Here is a 20,276-nt window from a genome sequence, read left to right as displayed (position 1 = left end):
ACAGAGGTTTGGATCCCTCCCTTGCTCTTACGACCAGGGAGGCACTCCAGGGTTGGACGAACACCAGTCTGTTCACCAAAAAGACTCAGATTCCTCCCACCAATAAGTGAGTCTTCCTATTGTTAAAGGACCGAGGGTTTGTATTACGTATCGGAACAAATGACAATTTGTCGAAAATTGCATTTTTCCTAACTATACAAACCATAGGTCCTTTACATATAGTCCCACCTCATGCCACCCCTCACTCTGCAACTTTTTGCATGGGCCTAAAGCAAAAGTGATTCTTCACCTCGCCGCGCACGATCGGACAAGCAGTTAACTACCGTTCTCCCCTTGTTCGAAGCTTACGACCGTCCCAGCTGCCGCTAGTTACCTTCCTATTGTTAAAGGACCTCAGGTTTGTATAGTTAGGAAAAATGCAATTTTCGACAAATTGTCATTTTTACATAACTCTCTCTCTCACGCCATACGTATGTAATCCTCACACACCAAAGTTTTACCAGCCATTTATTTCTTTTTTTAAGGGCAATGTATTAAGCTAACTTTTAAATAGAATTACAGTTATATTTTAATTTCATGTAGAAGTTTGCTGAATACTTATATAAAGACAACTCTCTCTGTCTCTCAGTTAGTTAGATCATTTTTGTTTGATCTAGTTTTACCTTTACCAGTTACAACTGTAAATGCGCCATTCTAAAACATAGACACATAACTAAGAGTTGTACTAGTCCAAATAAAAAGCACTGCTTGTTCATGAAAAGGAATTTCAGAATAAAGAATTTTGTAAAAGTGATTAAGAAGACTTCTGAAAATAGATTGGTTGGTTGGAAGGGAGGGAGAGAGAGAGAAATGTGTTGTAATATGTAGTCTTTGCACACACTTGTATATCTTTACCAACCATTTATTTCTTTTCTTAAGGGTAATGTATTAAGGTAACTTTTAAGTGAAATTACAGTAACTTTAATTTAATTTAAATGTTTGCTTATTACTTAAGGAGGATGTTTAGGGTCATATTTTGTGTTCAAACTCTCAAAGTAAGCATTTATTAGCATTTTTAGAGACCATGCCACACTTGCACAAAAATTCCTTGCGCAAGAATGTCTGGAACCCAACCGGGTGTAAGTTCAGGGTATTACTGTATACACTTCTAACTTACTGGCATCTGTACCATAGTCGGTATGCCAGCTCCACATCCTTCAACTTCTCAAATGCTTTCACCATCTTTCTATACAACCTCACAACTGTACTCTTCTTATAGCCTGTCCATTCTGACAACGGCTTTGCAATCCCCAAACATTCTTCCATAAACTTCCTTCCAAACTCGATCAGTACCAAAATCCATGCAATTCTTGCAAGGTCCTGGGCTGAGGGAAATTTCTCACTCTCTTCAAAAACTTTCCCGCTTTTCGTACACCTGACTCACTCACCTTATGGCCTAAAAACTCCACTTCATCCATGAACCACTCTCACTTACCTTGACTTTCACCCCCCAGCTTCTTCAACACCACGCGCACCAATCTCTTTCACTCTTCTATGGCCTTAATCATAACCAAAGTGTCATAAAAAAATGCCAACACATTTTCGTTGAGGAACCCACTCAGTTCTACATTTGTTGCTCTTTGAAATGCAGATGGTGCATTAGCCAATCCAAAACTGAGGTTGCAGAACTGATACTCTTTTTTTTTATGTAGTCGAGATAGCAGTTATCAGCCTACAATCCTCCTCCACTGGCATCTGATAATAACCCCTTACCAGATCCATCTTGCTAAACACCTTTATCCCATGCATACTGTATAGTACACAGGTGGATACCACGCACATAGGGAATCTCTTTCACTGTTACTTCTTTTACTCTCCTGTAGTTCAATACACATTCTAAGTCTTCCATCAGGTTTTCTTATCAGTGCAATTGGACTATTCCAAGCACTCATACAGGGTTCAATTAATCCTATCCTTTCTAATTCCTCACACTGCTCTTCAATCTCTAATGTTACTGGAGCCGAGGTCCCTGATAAATTGGCATGTTGTCAGTCAGTCAAATACGAAATGTTTGTTTCTGGAATCTAGCAGCTTTACTTTCTCTAATTTCCACGTCCCTTCTCTTCACTCTTATTCTATTTTTTACTACTCTTCATCTTGTCTTTCTTTGGTTCCTTCTTTTCTCTCAGGTCAGGTACATGAGGAACAAGGCAGCAACTGCAAGTAAAAAAAATTATAAGAATCCTGAATACTAAAATAACTAAGTCTCAACATAAGCACAACCAAACAACAATTAGAAATAAAAAGAAAAAAAATCAATAACATTCAGCCTACCCCAGTATCATCAAAGAGAAAGATTATGTTGTTTTAATGGTGAGGCTTACTTAACACGACTTAGGGAGCTGTGAGCTAATTTGATACTGTGGAATGGAAAGATGAAAACCCTAGTCAAAAGGATTTTTAAAAATGTAAACAGAAAATTGAATTAAAGAAATAAGAATATAATTGAAAAATCTGTTAAAGCATCAAAAAGTGGTCAAGTGGAAACTGTTGAAAGAATCTATACAAATGTCAGCAGAAACAGGAGGCATGGTAACATCTGGGTAGGTTTATAACATGGGGTTAGATTCAAGATATACAAAGGGGTATAGGAGATTGAAGAGAAGGATCTTTCAAGCTCGGTACATGACTGGGGAAGGTGATAGATATGTACTGAGAAAAGTGTTACTGTACAAAGATTTCTGTACAGTATCCAATGGTCTTGCAAGCCCATTCATGTGTTTGAGCATAATTAATGGATCTGATTGTTTTTTAAAAGCTTCCTGACAGTGAGAGGTCACAAATGTTATCATTGATCAGATAGTATGTTTTAATAGCTGTGAAGTTACTGTATATTTGGCCATATGAAGCTGACTTGTACGATTACAAACTGTTGCCACACACAGTATTTCCCCTGTCTGTCTTCATAGTTTGCAGTAAATTCGTCAGTTTTATCACAAAGCACTATACTGAAAGAGTTGTGTTACCCTGTATATTTGCAAGATTCTGTCATTATCAAGTATATAGTATATACCTAAAGAGTAAGGCTGTAGAAGACAGTGGTTTATATGTACAAAAGGTTTGAAAATGTTTTTTATGTTTACTGCATCAGTAGTCTTTAGAATTAGTACTTGTACTTTGCATATTAACCTTAATTTCACATGTAACATTAATGATATTTTACTTTTGTATTTCAGCTACATAGATAAATTCTCAGAATTTCTGAGGCTTTTCGTGAGTGTTCATCTTCGTCGATTTGAGAATAACTCTCACTTCCCAGTCTTGGAATTTCTCTCTCTTCTCTTCCGCTATACATTCCATCAACAGTCTGTGGATGCATACTTCAACTGCCTTGATGTGTGGAGTATCTTCTTGGACCATCTTTCATCCAAAATTCAGGGTTCACAAGATCAAACTAGTGTTGTAAGGTAAATGTCATTCATAGTTATTAATCTTAAACTTGAAATATATTAACCTTGCAGCTCAAGGAGCCCCTGTGAATGTAGACAATTGGACCATGATGTATGTGGGCGATAGTATGTAGAATCACCCATGTATATGAAAATCACATGAAAACATATCTTTATTTGGCAATGTAGTGTATTTCAGAAATCTATTAATATCCTCCTGTTATTAAGAAAATATGACTTAAACTAAGTGAACCAGATTTTTTCTTTTGTATGAGTGATTGTATGTATAGCATTGTATGGTGATTATTGTCTTAAGTTTCAAGTGTTGGTTACATAGAAGCATATTCTAAGTTGAAATATCTTCAACAGCTGTAAGGATACATTAGTATTGTTCTTGGTCTCTTATCATGATTATACAGCAGCTTGCTGGAAAGAGGTATAGGTGGCCCTCGGTTAGCAGCAGGGGTTCCGTTCCTGGCGGCTGACGCTGATTTATTTTCGACACTAAGCAATTTTAAAGTCTACAGCCGCTGCACTCCTTCTTTTAGAGCCCTAGACCAGTCAAACGGCGCTGTAATCCCGTGATGGCGCAATAAGTAAAATAATATTTATGCAGTATAGTACTATAGAATTTACTGTACACACGCTCAAACAATTGGTGGCAGAATTTTATAATTTTTCATTCACCTGCCTGATGCATTATTCATGCCTTATTTATTTATTTTTCTTGTCAAAGATGGAAGAAATCTTATGTAATGACGTTAAAAACAGTCACTGATATCTTTAGAACATCATGTTATGTTATTGTGTTAAACTATTTTCCACATACCAAAATTGACGTGAACGAAACGAAGCGCTGAAAAACGTCATGTGTATCACAACCACTGATATACAATACCAAATTGTTAGGAGACACCTATCACTAGTACTATCGCATAAACATAGTCCTTACATTATCATTTCAGTATTAAGTTGAAGGTATAGTCCTTACATTATCATTTCACTATTAAGTTGAAGGTAGTTGAACAATTTAATTTGTTAAATTTTGCAGAAAACATTGGAAACTCACAAAATGCTACCAAATTAAAAAAAAAAGAAAAAAAAAAGATAACCTAACAGTGTGAACCATGCGACCTCACTCTTTTGCTTTTGATGTCGCTCTGTGCGTGGGAATTTAATGCTAATGGGTTATTTATCAGTCTAAGAAACATCTCTCGCTGCGTGAGAGACAATTATTGCACTGTATTCGTAGCAAGTTCCTGTTAGAGAGATATCAATAAAGCTTAATATACCGGAGAGAATCATTCATAGATGAATCAAATTCTTTAGAGATTGGCAAAGTTTAGAACATGGGCCTAGAGGTGGAACTCCTTGAAGCACCACAAGAAAGCAAGACAATGTAGTAGTGTAAATGTTGCTGAGCAACATTCATTTGTGAAATTTGAATTCTAGGGCTTCGTCATGATATTGCTGAACCAGGAATCATTACTAGCTCTATGCCTATGACTGGTGTCTGATGAATAGTTTAGATGGAGAGGAAGAGATTTTTAAAAATACACTTGAAATCTTTGATAGGTGTCTTATGAATAAGTCTAATGAATAAGCAAACTTACTTTGATGGATGAGATATTCAGTTAGGCTTACTCTTTTTGTTTTGTTTTTTATTGGTGTCCAGTGAATACCACGGATAGGGAGGGAAACAGGTTCAATGATGCATGCATTTTTTCTCTTCAAAACCTAAACAATACATTTTATTGGGAGATACTTCATTAACATCGGCCTAAACCCTCCATCACGCCTATATGGCACCTCCGCTCCCCTCCACATCTTATGCGACTCGATCCGACTTCTCGCTACGAACTCCATGCATGGAAGCATCACTATTGGTAACGGTTATTTTAAAATTCCCCTCACCGACAATGGAATCCTTAAAATACATGTTTATAACATATTTTCTGTTCACAGATACTTTATCTTTCATTCCCCAAAATATTTGCATACACTCTTGTGTTACACCCTGTATGATTGTTGTAGATGTCAAAGAGCATCCCCTGATTAAAGCAATAGGTTTTTTTGAAAAAGAATCTGAAATAGACTTGAATGAGAACATCCCCTTTCATATTTCTTATCCTTTCAGCCACTTATGATATGCTTATAGTAGTAGGTCTAGCCATATGTGAAACTAATTTTAATTAATTTCTATTTAGAAGAAATGAATAGCTACAGAAAGATCAACCCAAGAAAGCTTTTATGAAAGTAAGCCTTTCTTAACCCTTAAACACCGTAGTGGTATTTTAAAAATCCTCTCCATATGCCGCCGACATTCGCGAGTGAGCACCAAAGCATAAAAAATGTTTTTTTCAAAAAATCACAGCACACGTAGTTTTCAAGATTAAGAGTCCATTTTTGGTTCCTTTTTTTGTCATTGCCTGAAGTTTAGTATGCAACCATCAGAAATAAAAAAAATATCATTATCATATATAAATATTGGGATATATGACCGCGAAAAAAAATTTCATATATAATTGTATACAAATCGCGCTGTGAGCAAACCGGTTAAAGCTAACGAGTTAATTTTTTTTTCGTTGTATTGTACACTAAATAGTGATCATTTTGGTATATAACACATTGTAAAATGATCAAGGCAACACAGAAAATATTATCACAAAATGATGCATGAATTCATAATGCGCGGACATAAAAAAAAAGATGTTTTCAAAAATTCACCATAAATCTAAATATTGTGCTAGAGACTTCTCGTTTGTTGCAAAATGAAGGTAATTGATTGAATATTACTAGACTGTAAGTGATGTAGCTTACAATTGCAGTTTTCGACCATTTTGGTCGAGTTAAAGTTGACCGAAGGACGAATTTTTTCTATTTTATCGTTATTTATATGAAAATACTTCAAAATGGATAAACACTACAACCATGGGTGGTTTTTTTGTTGTATTCTACATGAAATTGCGCACATTTTCATATATATAAAACTTTATGTAACGGCTAATTTATGATTTTTTCGGAAGAGTTACCGCGCGGATGTAAGGAAAAAGCTTTTTTTCATAAATTCACCATAAATCGAAATATTGTGTTAGAGACTTCCAATTTGTTGCAAAATAAAGGTAAATATTTGAATATTACTAGAATGTAATAGTTTTAGCTTACAATTGCGTTTTTTTACCATTTCGGTCGAGTCAAAGTTGACCGAAGGTTGAAATTTTGGCACATCATTATTTATATGAAAATATTTCAAAACTGATAAAAGCTGCAACCATGGGTTGTTTATTGTTGTATTCTACATGAAATTGCACACATTTTCATAAATAAAACTTTATGTAACGGCTAATTTTAAATGGTGCAAACATTACGACAATCAGACAAAAAAATTTCTGATTTTTTTGGATGAGTTACCGCGCGAATGTAAGGAAAAAAAATTTTTTTTTTTTCGTAAATTCACCATAAGTCGAAATATTGTGCTAGAGACTTTCAATTTGTTGCAAAATAAAGGTAAATGATTGAATATTACTAGAATGTAAGAATTTTAGCTTACAATTGCGTTTTTTGTCCATTTCGGTCGAGTCAAAGTTGACCAAAGGTTGAAATTTGGCACTTATCGTTATTTATATGAAAATATTTCAAAACTGATAAAAGTTACAACCATGGGTTGTTTTTTGTTGTATTCTACATGAAATTGCACATATTTCCATATATAAAACTTTATGTAACGGCTAATTTAAAATGGTGCAAACATTACGACAATCGGATGAAAAAATTTCTGATTTTTTCGGAAGAGTTACCGCGCGGACGTAATGAAAACGTTTTTTTCATAAATTCACCATAAATTGAAATATTGTGCTAGAGACTTCCAATTTGTTAAATAAAGGTAAATGATTGAATATTACTAGAATATAAGAGTTTTACCTTACAATTACGTTTTTCGACCATTTCGGTAGAGTCAAAGTTGACCGAAGGTTGAAATTTTGGCACTTATAAATATTAATATGAAAATATTTCAAAACTGATAAAAGCTACAACCATGAGTTGTTTTTTGTTGTATTCTACATGAAATTTCACACATTTTCATATGTAATACTCCATGTAACGGCTAATATGAAATGGTGCAAAAATTATGTCAAACTGACGAAATAATTTTTGAGATGTGTTGCTGATGCTTTTTAGTGCGAGGAGAACGAAATTCGCGCTTGCGCGCCTAGGTAACGATTGTAAACAAAACAACGCCTTGATCCGTGAGCTCCCAGCATCCCCCAAGGCGCGTGATTCAAAAGTTTTTAGTAGGCCTATAACTGTTTTTCCGTGAATTAAAAAAAAACTTTTATATCAACGTATATACTTCCAATCGGCACCCAACAGACAATTTATATCAACGTTTAATACGTCCAATCGGCGTTAAAGGGTTAATGTATTCGTCAGTTTTGACTCCCACAGCTTTCCAACGTGTCCAGATGATACAGGGTGATATGCAAGGAATTCGATAAAAAAAAAGACTGAATTATATTAGTTTGATTTTTTTATGATTGCTTTTTTACTTTGAATAGGTAAGTCTGTTAAGCAATTACAAAAAGGATAAGAAAAAAGGAGAACATGGCCAATAAGAAAAAAAGAATAATGGGAATAATCAAATAAAGCAGGTTAATATAGATATTGTCGATTTAAATATTCATTCACATTACGTATCCGAGAGGGTATACTGCTGAAAATAGACCTAGGCTAATCATGGGTGAAAAGCAGAAGTCAAATTTAGGCTCGCTAAATGTGTCATGCAAATTATTCTATTGATCAAAGGACAAAATTAGTTTAATTAAACATTGCTATTAAAAATGTTGATGCCTCAATTTATTATTTATCGGCTGTAGAAGACAAAATGACAATACCCCAGTGCAGTATGATACGTTGGGTCAGGACTCGAGCAGCAGCAAAGCCAACTTCAAAATGTTTATGCTGTCAAGAAGCTCTCGGCTAGAGTTGAGAATAAAATTAGAATTCGTGGACCCATCAGTATAAATTTTTCTTACTTTGCAAAATAATTATCTTTGATACGATGCATAAGTCTACTCAATTCTAATGTAATTTATTTCAAGTATAGCACCTTTGAAAGGAAATATTATTTATTGTTAAGTAAATAATCTGGCACCTGTATATGGCAATATTTCCATGACGAACAGTGAATTAAGAAACAATGCCAATTCTGCGTGGGCTGACTGTACAGTAGTACTGTACAGTACACTATAGTATTATAAACACTGTAAAGTGAAAAAAGCCTACCTTTATTCCTTTAATCCTTTGGGTGTCTAGAGTATGTAAAGATATAATAAAGTTTTATAAACTGTACAGGTAGCCATAGTGTTCAAGTTATGATAATTCGTCGTACGATAATCGGATTTTACGAGAGACCAAATTACAATAGCCTAACTGTATCCCATCTTCTAGTTAAATAAGTTCAAAAACAGCAAAAGAGAATGATGAAAGTATAGTTTTAACGTTATACCCATTGCGTAAACGGTTATGTCCATGAAAACCGAACGAGAAAATTATTATTATTTTTTTCTAAGTACAACAGAATTGGATAACAACAACATTCGTTTGGCTTGTATTTCAACCGTCGTACTTACTATAGTAAACAATTACTGTAGTTGTTATGAATGACGTTATGTATAATAGGACTGAGATATCTTATTGTAATAACTATTCATTATAGATCAAAGATCAATAGGGAAATATAGTGTTAAATTTAAACCTAGTTGTAGCTGAAGCTGAGAAAGCTGTTCAGGCTGCTAATGACCATTATCATGCATCAGCAACAAAGATAAAACTCCAGTAAACGTATGCTATCAAACACAACCATAGATAAAATTGAGATAAAATTATTTTAATCAAAACTTCTGTGCTTGAAAGAACATATTTTACTTGTTTCATGCTGATAAAAGATAAAAAATGTAAAGTTCGTATTATGATGATATAAAAGAAATTGTGAATGGAATCACGTAATTGTTTTACTCAATAAACATGCCACCAACGTTATCTGTTAACGGAAAAAAAAATTGGTTCACAATCACAACAAGACTTATTCAAGTCATATTTCCACCTAAAATCATGACATAAAGAAAAATTACCTTGTCTCATTTAGGTCTAAGTATCTATACTACTCTGTTTTTTTCCAACTGTCCATCCGCCTGTGGTGTTATAGCATGGTAGCATTGCGGCCCGGGCTTTAAATAATATCGTATTTCGAATATTAACGGTGTAATTCGCATACAGTAAATTATTAAAACACTTTTCAGTTGCAAGTGTACACCCAGATATCCTTTTATTTACCTAAAGCTTAGACATAGCGTAACTATTTAAAATCCCAGGACGCAGTGTTACCATGCGCGACCACCACAGGCGGATGGACAGATGGAAAAAAACAGAGTTTAGATATTTGTGTATGCTAACAAGAAGCAAGAAAATTAACTCAGAATTGTGTTAAATATGGCAAAACAAACTCATATTTGCTATCAGCTGATTTCCAGACCAAAACATTGACTGCTATGTTAGTAATATTTTATGATACAGTAATATGAGAATACATAAAATATTTTTGGATACAGTGAATTAGTATATAACTTTTTAAGATTTTTGGAAAAGATGCATATTTTCTTTTCCTTTTGTGCTTATCTTAATTTTCCTCACTACATAGCAGTACGAGCTCGTACGATCGAACCTCAATTATTTGCTCATGTAACAAAGCAAAAAATCAACCGAGTTGCACAGTTATTTTTTGTATTTACCCCATGGAAAAAACTAACAAATTATAGTGTTGCAAAATCAAATGTATGTGCAAGTTTTGTCTTTTAAAATCAATTTATGCAACAATTGTAAATAGAATTTGATATAAATACGTTATTCAATGATAAAAATTATAATCTTATTATTCGGGCAAGACTGAGCAACCTATTCTCTTCATCATGTGAAGGGCTGTTACAAAGACTTCAAATGGACATGGGTACTGGCACTGTATCATATTTATATACAAGAATAAAAGAATACCCTGTAATACATTTTTCATACACATTTTAAACATGAAAGTGTGAAAACTTATAACAAAAAGCTGAAGTTTCATTTACAAATGAGTTATAGTTACCTCCCAAACAAATAAAATATAACCACGTGAAGTCTTCGTAAAGGCATTTTTCAGGAACAGCAGCAGACAAGAATGTACATGAAAAAACACCATTTGCTAATGTGGAGGGCAGTTACAAAAGCTGCCTTAATTTGCATTATATTTATGTACAAAAATAAACATACCCTATACGTAATATATTTTCACACACATTTTAAATATAAAAGCATGAGCATTTATAAAATAGACACATCGATCGCTAAATTTACACTTTTTTTTTTTTTAACTTTTCGCAAGAGTGGCAGGCAGCGGTGGACAAGAACGAACATGAAAAAACATCCTCTTTGATAAGTGGAGGGAATCTTCAAAAGCTGCCTTTGTATCATATTTATGTACAGAAATAGAACTACCCTATACATAATACATTTTCACACACGTTTTAAACATAAAAGCATGAACATTTATAAATGAACACATCGATCACTAAATTTGCACTTTTTCAACTTGATATTTTCGGAAGAGCGGCAGGAGGCGGCAAAACTCTCTATAAAAGTTTTTCATATCATTTGTATAACCTTTATGGTCTGAACGGTATTTCTACAAATGTATGTACTTGTTAGACATAACAGTGCTTGCGGTGCTGTTAACCAAAAATTGTGTCATAAAAATACCTTAAAATACTGTGGCAGGATAACAAGATTAAAAGCAAGCGGCAAATCCCCCCCCACATAAACTTAATCTATCTGGCTACCAAACCCACCCTCAATCACACTTTCCTCTTTACGTTACAGAAAACAGCAGGACAATTGACCCATGCCTACATACAGAACAAAAAAAAACAAACAAACATGTACTTATCAAACTCCAGATACTCTGGGTTATGCGGTGCTGTCCACAACCCCACAGCAACTCAACAACCCAACAAATCTCCGCAGACAAACACCAACAGCCCGAAAGAACACGACAACCACACAACCTACCCCAGCACAACAACCCGCCAACACCAACACTGCCCCAACCACCACTCACAGACACCAAAACGCACTACCAACCTCTTCAACCTCACCACAACCAGACAGACACATGCACAACAACTTTACAACCCCAAAATCTATCAAATAACACATCAATGGACAAGACTGCTGCCAAAACCAACTTTATGCCTTCCACGAATGTCTTACTTCTTACGACTCGTAACAGACTCTCCCACAGATATACTACACAACAGAGCGCCACAACAGACACCTGCTTCCAACCGCCATTTAACCAATCCCATTTATTCTTCCACCAGTCTCTCTCTCTCTCTCTCTCTCTCTCTCTCTCTCTCTCTCTCTCTCTCTCTCTCTCTCTCTCTCTCTCTCTCTCTCTCTCTCTCTCTCAACCTTTGGAGACATTGTGAAATATAAACTACTATCATTACTCCTCCATATTACCTCCCTTATTACATTTGACAACATCTCCTTACACTCACATTATCCACACTAAATTGCCTTTCACAACACCCAAGGATGCTTGGATGCAGGCCCCCTGGATCTTGTTTGAGGACCATCATACATTCTTTCGGTTACATCGCCATTCACTTCTTCCAAACCACTTTCATTCAAACTCCCATTATCTCCCTCACTACCATCCTCCCAAATCCCATTCACTACTTCACCGTTATCTTCTAACTCTGGTTCCAACATCTCTATTTCGTAACTCTGCCACCAAATCAGTTACCTCATTTACACTCCTGCCAAACTCCCGGAGAGACTCATTCATATTGCCAACTACATCCTTACCACCTGATTCCTTTCCTGGTGAAACTTCACTAAACCTTGACAATTCAAACCCACACACACTGTGTGTATCATTCCTCCCCTCAAAGTCATCTGTATTACATGCCTTATCCACCATTTTTACCCTAACACTAACCCCTCTATCATGCAGCTCACGTTTCTCCCTTTCATTCCCTTTCCTCTTCCCTTTCCTCACCTTCTTCCGCTTTTTTCCATTCTCAACCAACACTAACTGCAGATCTTCCAAACCGATATGCTCACTGACACTCGGCTCACATTTATTCACCCTTGACCACTTGCTCATCGCATTCTCCCGAACATACTGTCGCATACTAGAGGACCCACCCAACTGAATCCCCTTTTCACTTAGTTTCCCAAGTTCCCAGCCTGACTCATCCTCTTTCACCTACAAACACTCACCACATAACCTTCCATTCCACATTCAACACACTTCGCACGCTGTTCTTAGCACTTCCTAGCATAATGCCCATTCTTCCCACAGTTGTTGTAAACCATGTACATACGGTACCCCGACACCCACTAGCTACATGCCCTGCCTGTCCACACCTATAACATTTAATACCCCTATCTTTCTTACACTCACTCACTAAATGCCCTGTTTGCCCACACCCGAAACACGCTCCTAACGCCCACCGATTTTCATTCTTCCTGTGTCCAGTGTCCTGGCTTACCACATCTATAACACTGCTGCTCTCGCTCACAACTAACTGACCCTACTCTTCCAACACTCGCAATCCTATCTCTTTTAGGGCTAACTACACTCACGTTACTTGCCCTAATGTTCCTATCTACCACTCACTCTGCCATTTGCCTCGGCCCTTCCAATACTGCCTCCCTATAGCTTTTAAACTCTGGTACAACCTCAGCTACTTCAGTCCTAACACTAACACTCCTACTCTACACCTATCTAACTCATAATCCTCTACTATTTCCAAAATGTCATTCCACATCAACCTTTCATTCGTATATCGTATTTTCTCCTTATGTTTCAGATTTACAAACTCATACACACTCTCAGGCACAGTCGCCAATAACTTCCTCACTAACTCTTTACACTCATTTATCCCTTCATCCCCAAACTTTTTCCTGGTTAATGTTTCCAACCTGCACACATACATCGACAACAACTCACCAACATTCATTCTTACCTCATCAAACCCACGTTTTCTCCTATATCTAACACTACTCCTTATCCTCTGTGCTTGTTCCACAATCCTGGCTTTCACACACTCATAAGGCTCATGCCCACACTCATCATTACCCCAAACATACTCAACAAAAATCCTATCAAAAAGTTACCCAGCTCTCTTGCCCAGACACTTGTTATCCCCATACTTTGCCTCACAAGACCTGTCATATTCCTTAAGTCCCCAATGTCCCTACTACCATATTCCTCATATTGTGCACATCGGGGTACCTCTCTCATATACACAGCCTTTCGTACTTCCCGCTCACTCTCACTTTCGCTACTTCCATTCTGATCCCTCTTAACCTTGTCAGAATACAGCGAATCAACTTCCATACTAACATCCATGCTCCTGATTACACTGTTCTTACCCTTCTTTCTACCCACCTGTTTCTACTCACCACTATCTAAATCACTCTCAGCCCTTTCCCCAACGTATTCAGTCCTAGTCTCATCTTGTCCTTCTTTCCCTTAGTCGTCGTCTTTTCCTCAGCCCCCTTCTTATTCTTGTCCTCAGGTTTATCCTTATCCCCTTCTTTCCCTTACCTATCACAACCAAATCACCTTCGTCACTCGTACTCTCATCCACTCGCTCTTTCATTTTCTTTACCACTCCTGGCCCATCACAAGACCCAGTAGGCCTACCTCCTACAGCTCCCTCTCCCATGAATCCCATTATCATTTCCTGCATCATCTCTTGCACTGCATTCATCATTACCCCGAATTTTTTGTCCATTTTCTCAACCATTCTCTCTTACGCTCCATTCACCTCTTCTTTTATTTCAACTTTCGCACTCCTTAGCATTCCTCTCATTTCCTCTAACTCGCTCTTCAGCTGCTCACACTCTACCCTTAACCTCTCATTCTCCACTTCCAATCTTTCCTTAGCTTCCCTCGCCTCTCCAACTCCTTCAACCCTTCCATCCTCACTTTCTCCACCAATCACACAACTCAATACCCCAATCGTCCTGCAGCTGCCGCACCAACAGTCCCTGTTCAGGCGCCAAAAAATAATGTGGCAGGATAAAAAGCTTAAAAGCAAGCGGCAAATCCCCCCCCCCCCCCATCCCCCCCCCCCCATAAACTTAATCTATCTGGCTACCAAACCTACCTTCAATCACACTTTCCTCTTTACACTACAGAATACAGCAGGACAATTGACCCTACCTATATACACACGTACTTACCAAACTCCAGATACACCGGGCTAGGCTATAGGCTAGCCGACACACAACCACCGCCGATAACCAAACGCTTAACCAACCAACCGAGATCCACAACCCCACAACAACTCAACAACCTGACAAATCACCGCAGACAAACACCAACCGCCCGAAAGAACCCAGCAACCACACAACCTACCCCAGCACAATAACCCGCCAACACCAACACTGCCCCAACCACCACTCACAGACACCAAAACGCACTACCAACCTCTTCAACCTCACCACAACCAGACAGACACATGCACAACAACTTTACAACCCCAAAATCTATCAAATAACACATCAACAGACAAGACTGCTGCCAAAACCAACTTTATGCCTTCCACGAATGTCTTACTTCTTACGACTCGTAACAGACTCTCCCACAGATATACTACACAACAGAGCACCACAGCAGACACCCTCTTCCAACCACCATTTAACCAATCCCATTTATTCTTCCACCAATCTCTCTCTCTCTCTCTCTCTCTCTCTCTCTCTCTCTCCTCATCTCTCTCTCTCTCTCTCTCTCTCTCTCTCTCTCTCTCTCTCTCTCTCTCTCTCTCAACTTTTGGAGACGTTGTGAAATATAAACTACTATCATTACTCCTCCATAATACCTTATTTTTTAGTGAATATTTTTGACGATGGCCGTGAAACTGATTTGACGCTGATTGTGCTGCTAACCGCTGGCCACGTTTTGTAAACACAGTCCTAATGCTTTCATGTATGGAACTGAAATACTTTAATTGTAATCTTTATGTACTTGGAGTGCTTGTCAGATGTGGAAAGTAGAAAATTCAGATTTCACTTGTTGGGACTTCCAGTATGTTTTTTCTTCCAAATAGTATCTCTCAAGCTTGTTTTCAAATTGCCATGAGTAACTCATACTCAGACATACGAAATTACTGACTGATTCTAGGTATGAATTGCTCTATGTATATTTTGTCCATTTAAAGTACTGGCACTATTTGAATTTTGTCTTTGAATTTTTATTACTCAGACTCAGAATGCATTTTCTTTGTTATCTTAAACAGGCATAAGGAGCTTAGACTTATCTTTCCTACCTGTGGCTCTGAAGTATTATTACTTGGCAACTTAGTCTCATTTCTTGTTCATAGGGACTGAAAGGATTTGTTTTATGTGAGGAATTGAAAACTGACTAGATAAGTTGGACAGGAGTTGTGGATATCAGCTGCTAAAGGTTAAAAGGATAGTGCATGAGGGTCAAAAGAATAACTGATGCTAACACTAGGTGAAATTCAGTGTTTTAAAATCCTCCATATGAAGTATGTTTTGAAAGGCATCCTATTTTAGTATTAATCTGATGTAGTCTTCTTGGGCAGAAGATTGTACTATTGGAAACCTTCAAAGGATAGTATATGTGTATTGTTCTGTTTATTTATTTATTTATTCTTTTGCAGCAAATATGAAGATGCTCTTATATCCCTGGCTCAAGGAATACTACATAAAATCCAACTGCGACATAATCAAGTGAGTAATAGTAAATTTTAATATTGTTATTCACAAATCTGAGCTGTCCATTATTGTCTGTTGTAGAATGGAAAAAATGAAGAAGAGTCAATACTGGAATAGTTTATTTCTCATGTTAATTGGGGTGAATATTTGTTATAAGGGACAAGTGTAGTAAAAGCACTTGAATTAGTTCCACAGTATTATTTTAGATGTGAAGGGAATCTACTTGGGGGGGGCACTAAGAAGGCTGACCATTAGTGGAAGAATTTTCTTCTTGTAGTTTCAGTTGTTCATATACGGAACAAACCTTCGGTCTTAACATTAGGATTTACTAGCGCCAAGCTGGAAACCGGTAGAATTAAAATTACACTTGTGAGATCCAGGGACTATTGGCATCTATACCAGGTCACGGGGCATGTATACCCAGAATGCCCACGGCTACCTGTGACCCACCAGTTATTTTCCTACCGCCTTTAAGATAAGACGTGTTACTGTCTATCTGATTTAAAGCTGGTTTTTCAGTTTGCCCGTTCTTTATCCATTTCATTTTTCTTTTCTTATTACCTTTTCTTTCTCCGAGTGTGCTCAGTGTGAGGAAAGAGTGTATAAGTGGTATGATGGAGAATTTTGCTTCAACATCGGGATCGTCTACCGTTTCGAAGAGGAGACAAAGGAAATGCCCAGGAGTCAGTGACTTTCCATGTTCTAGGTTCCTAACTTCGGTGTCGACGGATCCTCATCCAACGTGTAGTAGGTGCAGGGAAAACGTATGTACGATTACCAATCCATGTTCTGTTTGTCACGGTTGGTCGGTGGAACAGTGGAAGAAGTTCTATGGGAAAAGCCATTACAAAAGGAAGGTGGTGATGCCATCTTTGGATGACCAAACCTTTCCGGCTTCTTTTGTATCGGCAATAAACCAGGCTGCTCCATATGTTTCTCCACCTGCTTTTGATTTGTCTCATACCCCTTCGGTTTCTCCTAGCGGTTCAGTATCGGAAACGTCAGGAGGGGCCTTGGGTAATTTTATGAATAATATGCACTCTCCTTTGTTCCCAGCAAGTAGAGATGGAGATCCGCCATCTTTGTTCCAGGCTCCTGCTCCTCAAGCGCATAGGTTAGATGGTACGTGGTCAGTGCAAGGCCTACCAGGCGTACCAACCTTGGATGGTCTGCTTGCGCATTATATGACGTTGGGAGGTAGTTTGGCAGCAAACGTGCGGTTGCCAGCAGAAACCTCTCAGTCTCTCCCTACGAGAGGGATGACGTCACAACATACGTCACACACCGATATGGCAGGCGTGATGACGTCACAGACTGCTTCTCGGCCTATTTCGCTGCACCCAGACGCTAATACGCCTTCTGATCCGTCAATGCAAACTGTAATGCAGAAATTACAGGATATAGAGAAGAGAATGAATAAGAGAGACAAATAGAAAAAGTGTGATTCGCCTTCTTTGTCTTCTTCCTCTAGTTCGGCGTCATCGCTAAGTCCGATAACGTCACGGCGAGCGCCAGTCAAGCGTTGGAGGAGGATTCGGGAGTTCCTGGCGGATCCTCGGGCTAAGAGGAGAAGAATCAATTCTTCCTCATCTTCGGACCAAGACTGTCATATCCAAGTCAGCAGGAAGGTCAGGAAGTCAGTGGCTATTAAGCACAAGGTTAGCAGACGAAGCCGTTCGCAAGAATCTGAACAAGCGAGAGAGGCGACGGCTGACGGACTAGCGGCCGATGCGGAGTTGCCAGTTCGGATCGCAAAAACTACGATACCGCTGGTAAAATCGACGTTGGCGGTGAAAGGTGCAGCAGAGGATAGAATGCAGGTCCCAGTTTCGCCCGTAAGGCCGTTCAAAATATGTACGAAGGACGATAAGGCTCCTATTAAAAGTACGAAAAATAGGGAGTTGGCAACCTCGCCGGATACGTTCGTGGAAGGCAGTGTCCGTCTGGATGAAAGGTCGAGGCCGAGCTCTCCGACGCTCATAAACGATGCCAATACTAATAGAGACGAAGTTATATCTGTCTTAAGGGAGCCTTCATCTTGGAGATCTAGACGAGATTCTCGCTCTAGATCCGTGAGCAGAGAAAGAGTGAGGCATTCTCGTTCCCCTGCTGACTATCCGGGATCGAGCCAACAGCGGCCAGCTAAGATCAAAGAGACCACGGCCGTGGAATTCCGGGCCGTATGTCAGAAGATAGGGGCGAGACAACATCCCTTGTGACGGAGAATGGTACACTAGAGCCGGAGGAAGGAGAAAACCAAGAGTTTCTGGCCTTGTATGTAGAGGTGATTGATTTGATTCATCAATTCAATAACCTTTCGGAGAAGACAGAAACACCGGCCAGTATGCTTCCGCCTGGAATTGACATGGCATTTGGATTAAAAAGGGATACCAAGGTGTCGTATGAATTGCCTTGTTCGAGTCATGCGGAGTCGGTCTTGCAACACGTAAACGCAAAGATTGCAGGGAGGGATAATTCCTTAAGATCTAATAGGTCATTTAAATTTATTCCCCCTCCAATGGTAAAGCAATGGAAATATTATACGACACCGAAGGTCCCTTTGCTGTCTAGACAAATGAACCCTAATGTTGTAAGATTAAGGCCTGGATTAACCTTGGATCAGGTTAAAATGGAGTGCCCTTCGATGACGTACCAAGAGGCTGCTTCTTGGTTAGACCTTTGGTCAACAGCAGTGGCGAAGATTGCATCCTCGGAAGCAACAAGAAAAGTAGTGGATGAACCATTGCTCATTAGATTACTACAGTTAGGTTCCAAGGCGATTGCGCACCTGACAAACGTAAGTGCCAATGTTTGGGCAAATATCCTGCTAATGAGGAGAGATGCGGCGTTGGCTAGACTAAGCCGCAATGTGGATTTGGATTCCCTGTTAGCAATGAGGAATGGGGATATCTTGGAATCGCAACTGCTGTTGCCAGAGGTCATACTGGAAGAGGCGATAGATAGAAGAAGGATGGACACTAACGATAGGTTGGTGCAACAGGCAGTTAGGAAAATGTCTAACAGTCAAACTACTCCTTTGGAGGGAAGACAACAGCAAATGTCTTGAAAGAAGACAGTGAGACATAACATCCCTAATAGAGTCACAAGACCCTCTTCCCTAAAGAGGCTAACTCATCGGCCCTTTCACAATAGAAACAACAGAGGAAGGGGCAATAGGGGAAGAGGGAGAGGCTCAAGAAGATAGGATGGGCGCCTCCCGTCACTCGGCCACACCAGTGGGGGGTTGCCTGGCAAATCACTGGAAGGTGTGGCAGGAACTAGGGGCAGAGCAGTGGGTGGTGGATGTTCTCAGGATCGGGTATTTGATCCCGTTCGAGGTAACCCCGCCCCTGACAGATCAGCCATTACCCCACGTCACTTATGCCCACAAATCTCAGAAGGCCACTATTCTTCAGGACGAAGTGAAGAAGATGATGGAAAAAGGAGCTGTGCAACAAGTATGCAGTCCTTCAAAAGGCTTCTACAGCAGGATTTTCCTGGTACCCAAAGCCAACGGGGAGTGGAGGACAGTAATAGACCTGTCAACGCTGAATCTGTTTATAAGGAAAACCAGTTTCAAGATGGAAACTCCAAAAACGATTCTACAAGCAGTCAGGATCGGAGACTTTATGCTGACAGTCGATCTAAAGGACGCATACTTTCAGATACCAGTCCATCAGTCTTCAAGGAAATTTCTCCGCTTCAGTCTTGCAGGGAAAGCTTTCGAATTCAAGGTCCTGTGCTTCGGATTGACAACGTCTCCTCAAGTTTTTACAAGTGTTCACCCTCGTGTCGACGTGGGCGCATGCTCAGGGGATCAGGCTAATAAGATATCTGGACGATTGGCTGGTGATAGCAAAGTCCAGGGAGAAATTACTCAGGGACAGGGCAACCCTCCTGCAGCTTTGTCACAGCCTAGGTATTGTGGTAAATCAGGAAAAGTCGCAGTTGGATCCAAGTCAACGTTTGGAATATCTGGGAATGGTTATAGACACAACACAAGCCAAAGTATTCCCGACAGACCAAAGAATAGAGAAATGCAAACAAGTGGTGAATGCC

The 20,276-nt window shown here is 38.8% G+C and overlaps 1 protein-coding gene across 1 annotated transcript in view; it reads left to right on the top strand.

Moving 5' to 3' along the window:
* The window catches only part of LOC135219233 (exportin-6-like), a 263,732-nt gene that overhangs the window by 163,130 nt on the left and 80,326 nt on the right, over nucleotides 1–20,276 (top strand). The window contains exons 9-10 of the mRNA XM_064255826.1: nucleotides 3,216–3,446; nucleotides 16,163–16,232. Coding sequence (XP_064111896.1) covers nucleotides 3,216–3,446; nucleotides 16,163–16,232 — 301 coding nt within the window. The remainder of the gene's footprint in view (nucleotides 1–3,215; nucleotides 3,447–16,162; nucleotides 16,233–20,276) is intronic.

Source organism: Macrobrachium nipponense, chromosome 1 (assembly GCF_015104395.2).
Source record: "Macrobrachium nipponense isolate FS-2020 chromosome 1, ASM1510439v2, whole genome shotgun sequence".
NCBI lineage: Eukaryota > Metazoa > Arthropoda > Malacostraca > Decapoda > Palaemonidae > Macrobrachium > Macrobrachium nipponense.
This window is presented reverse-complemented; position numbering and strand designations above follow the sequence as displayed.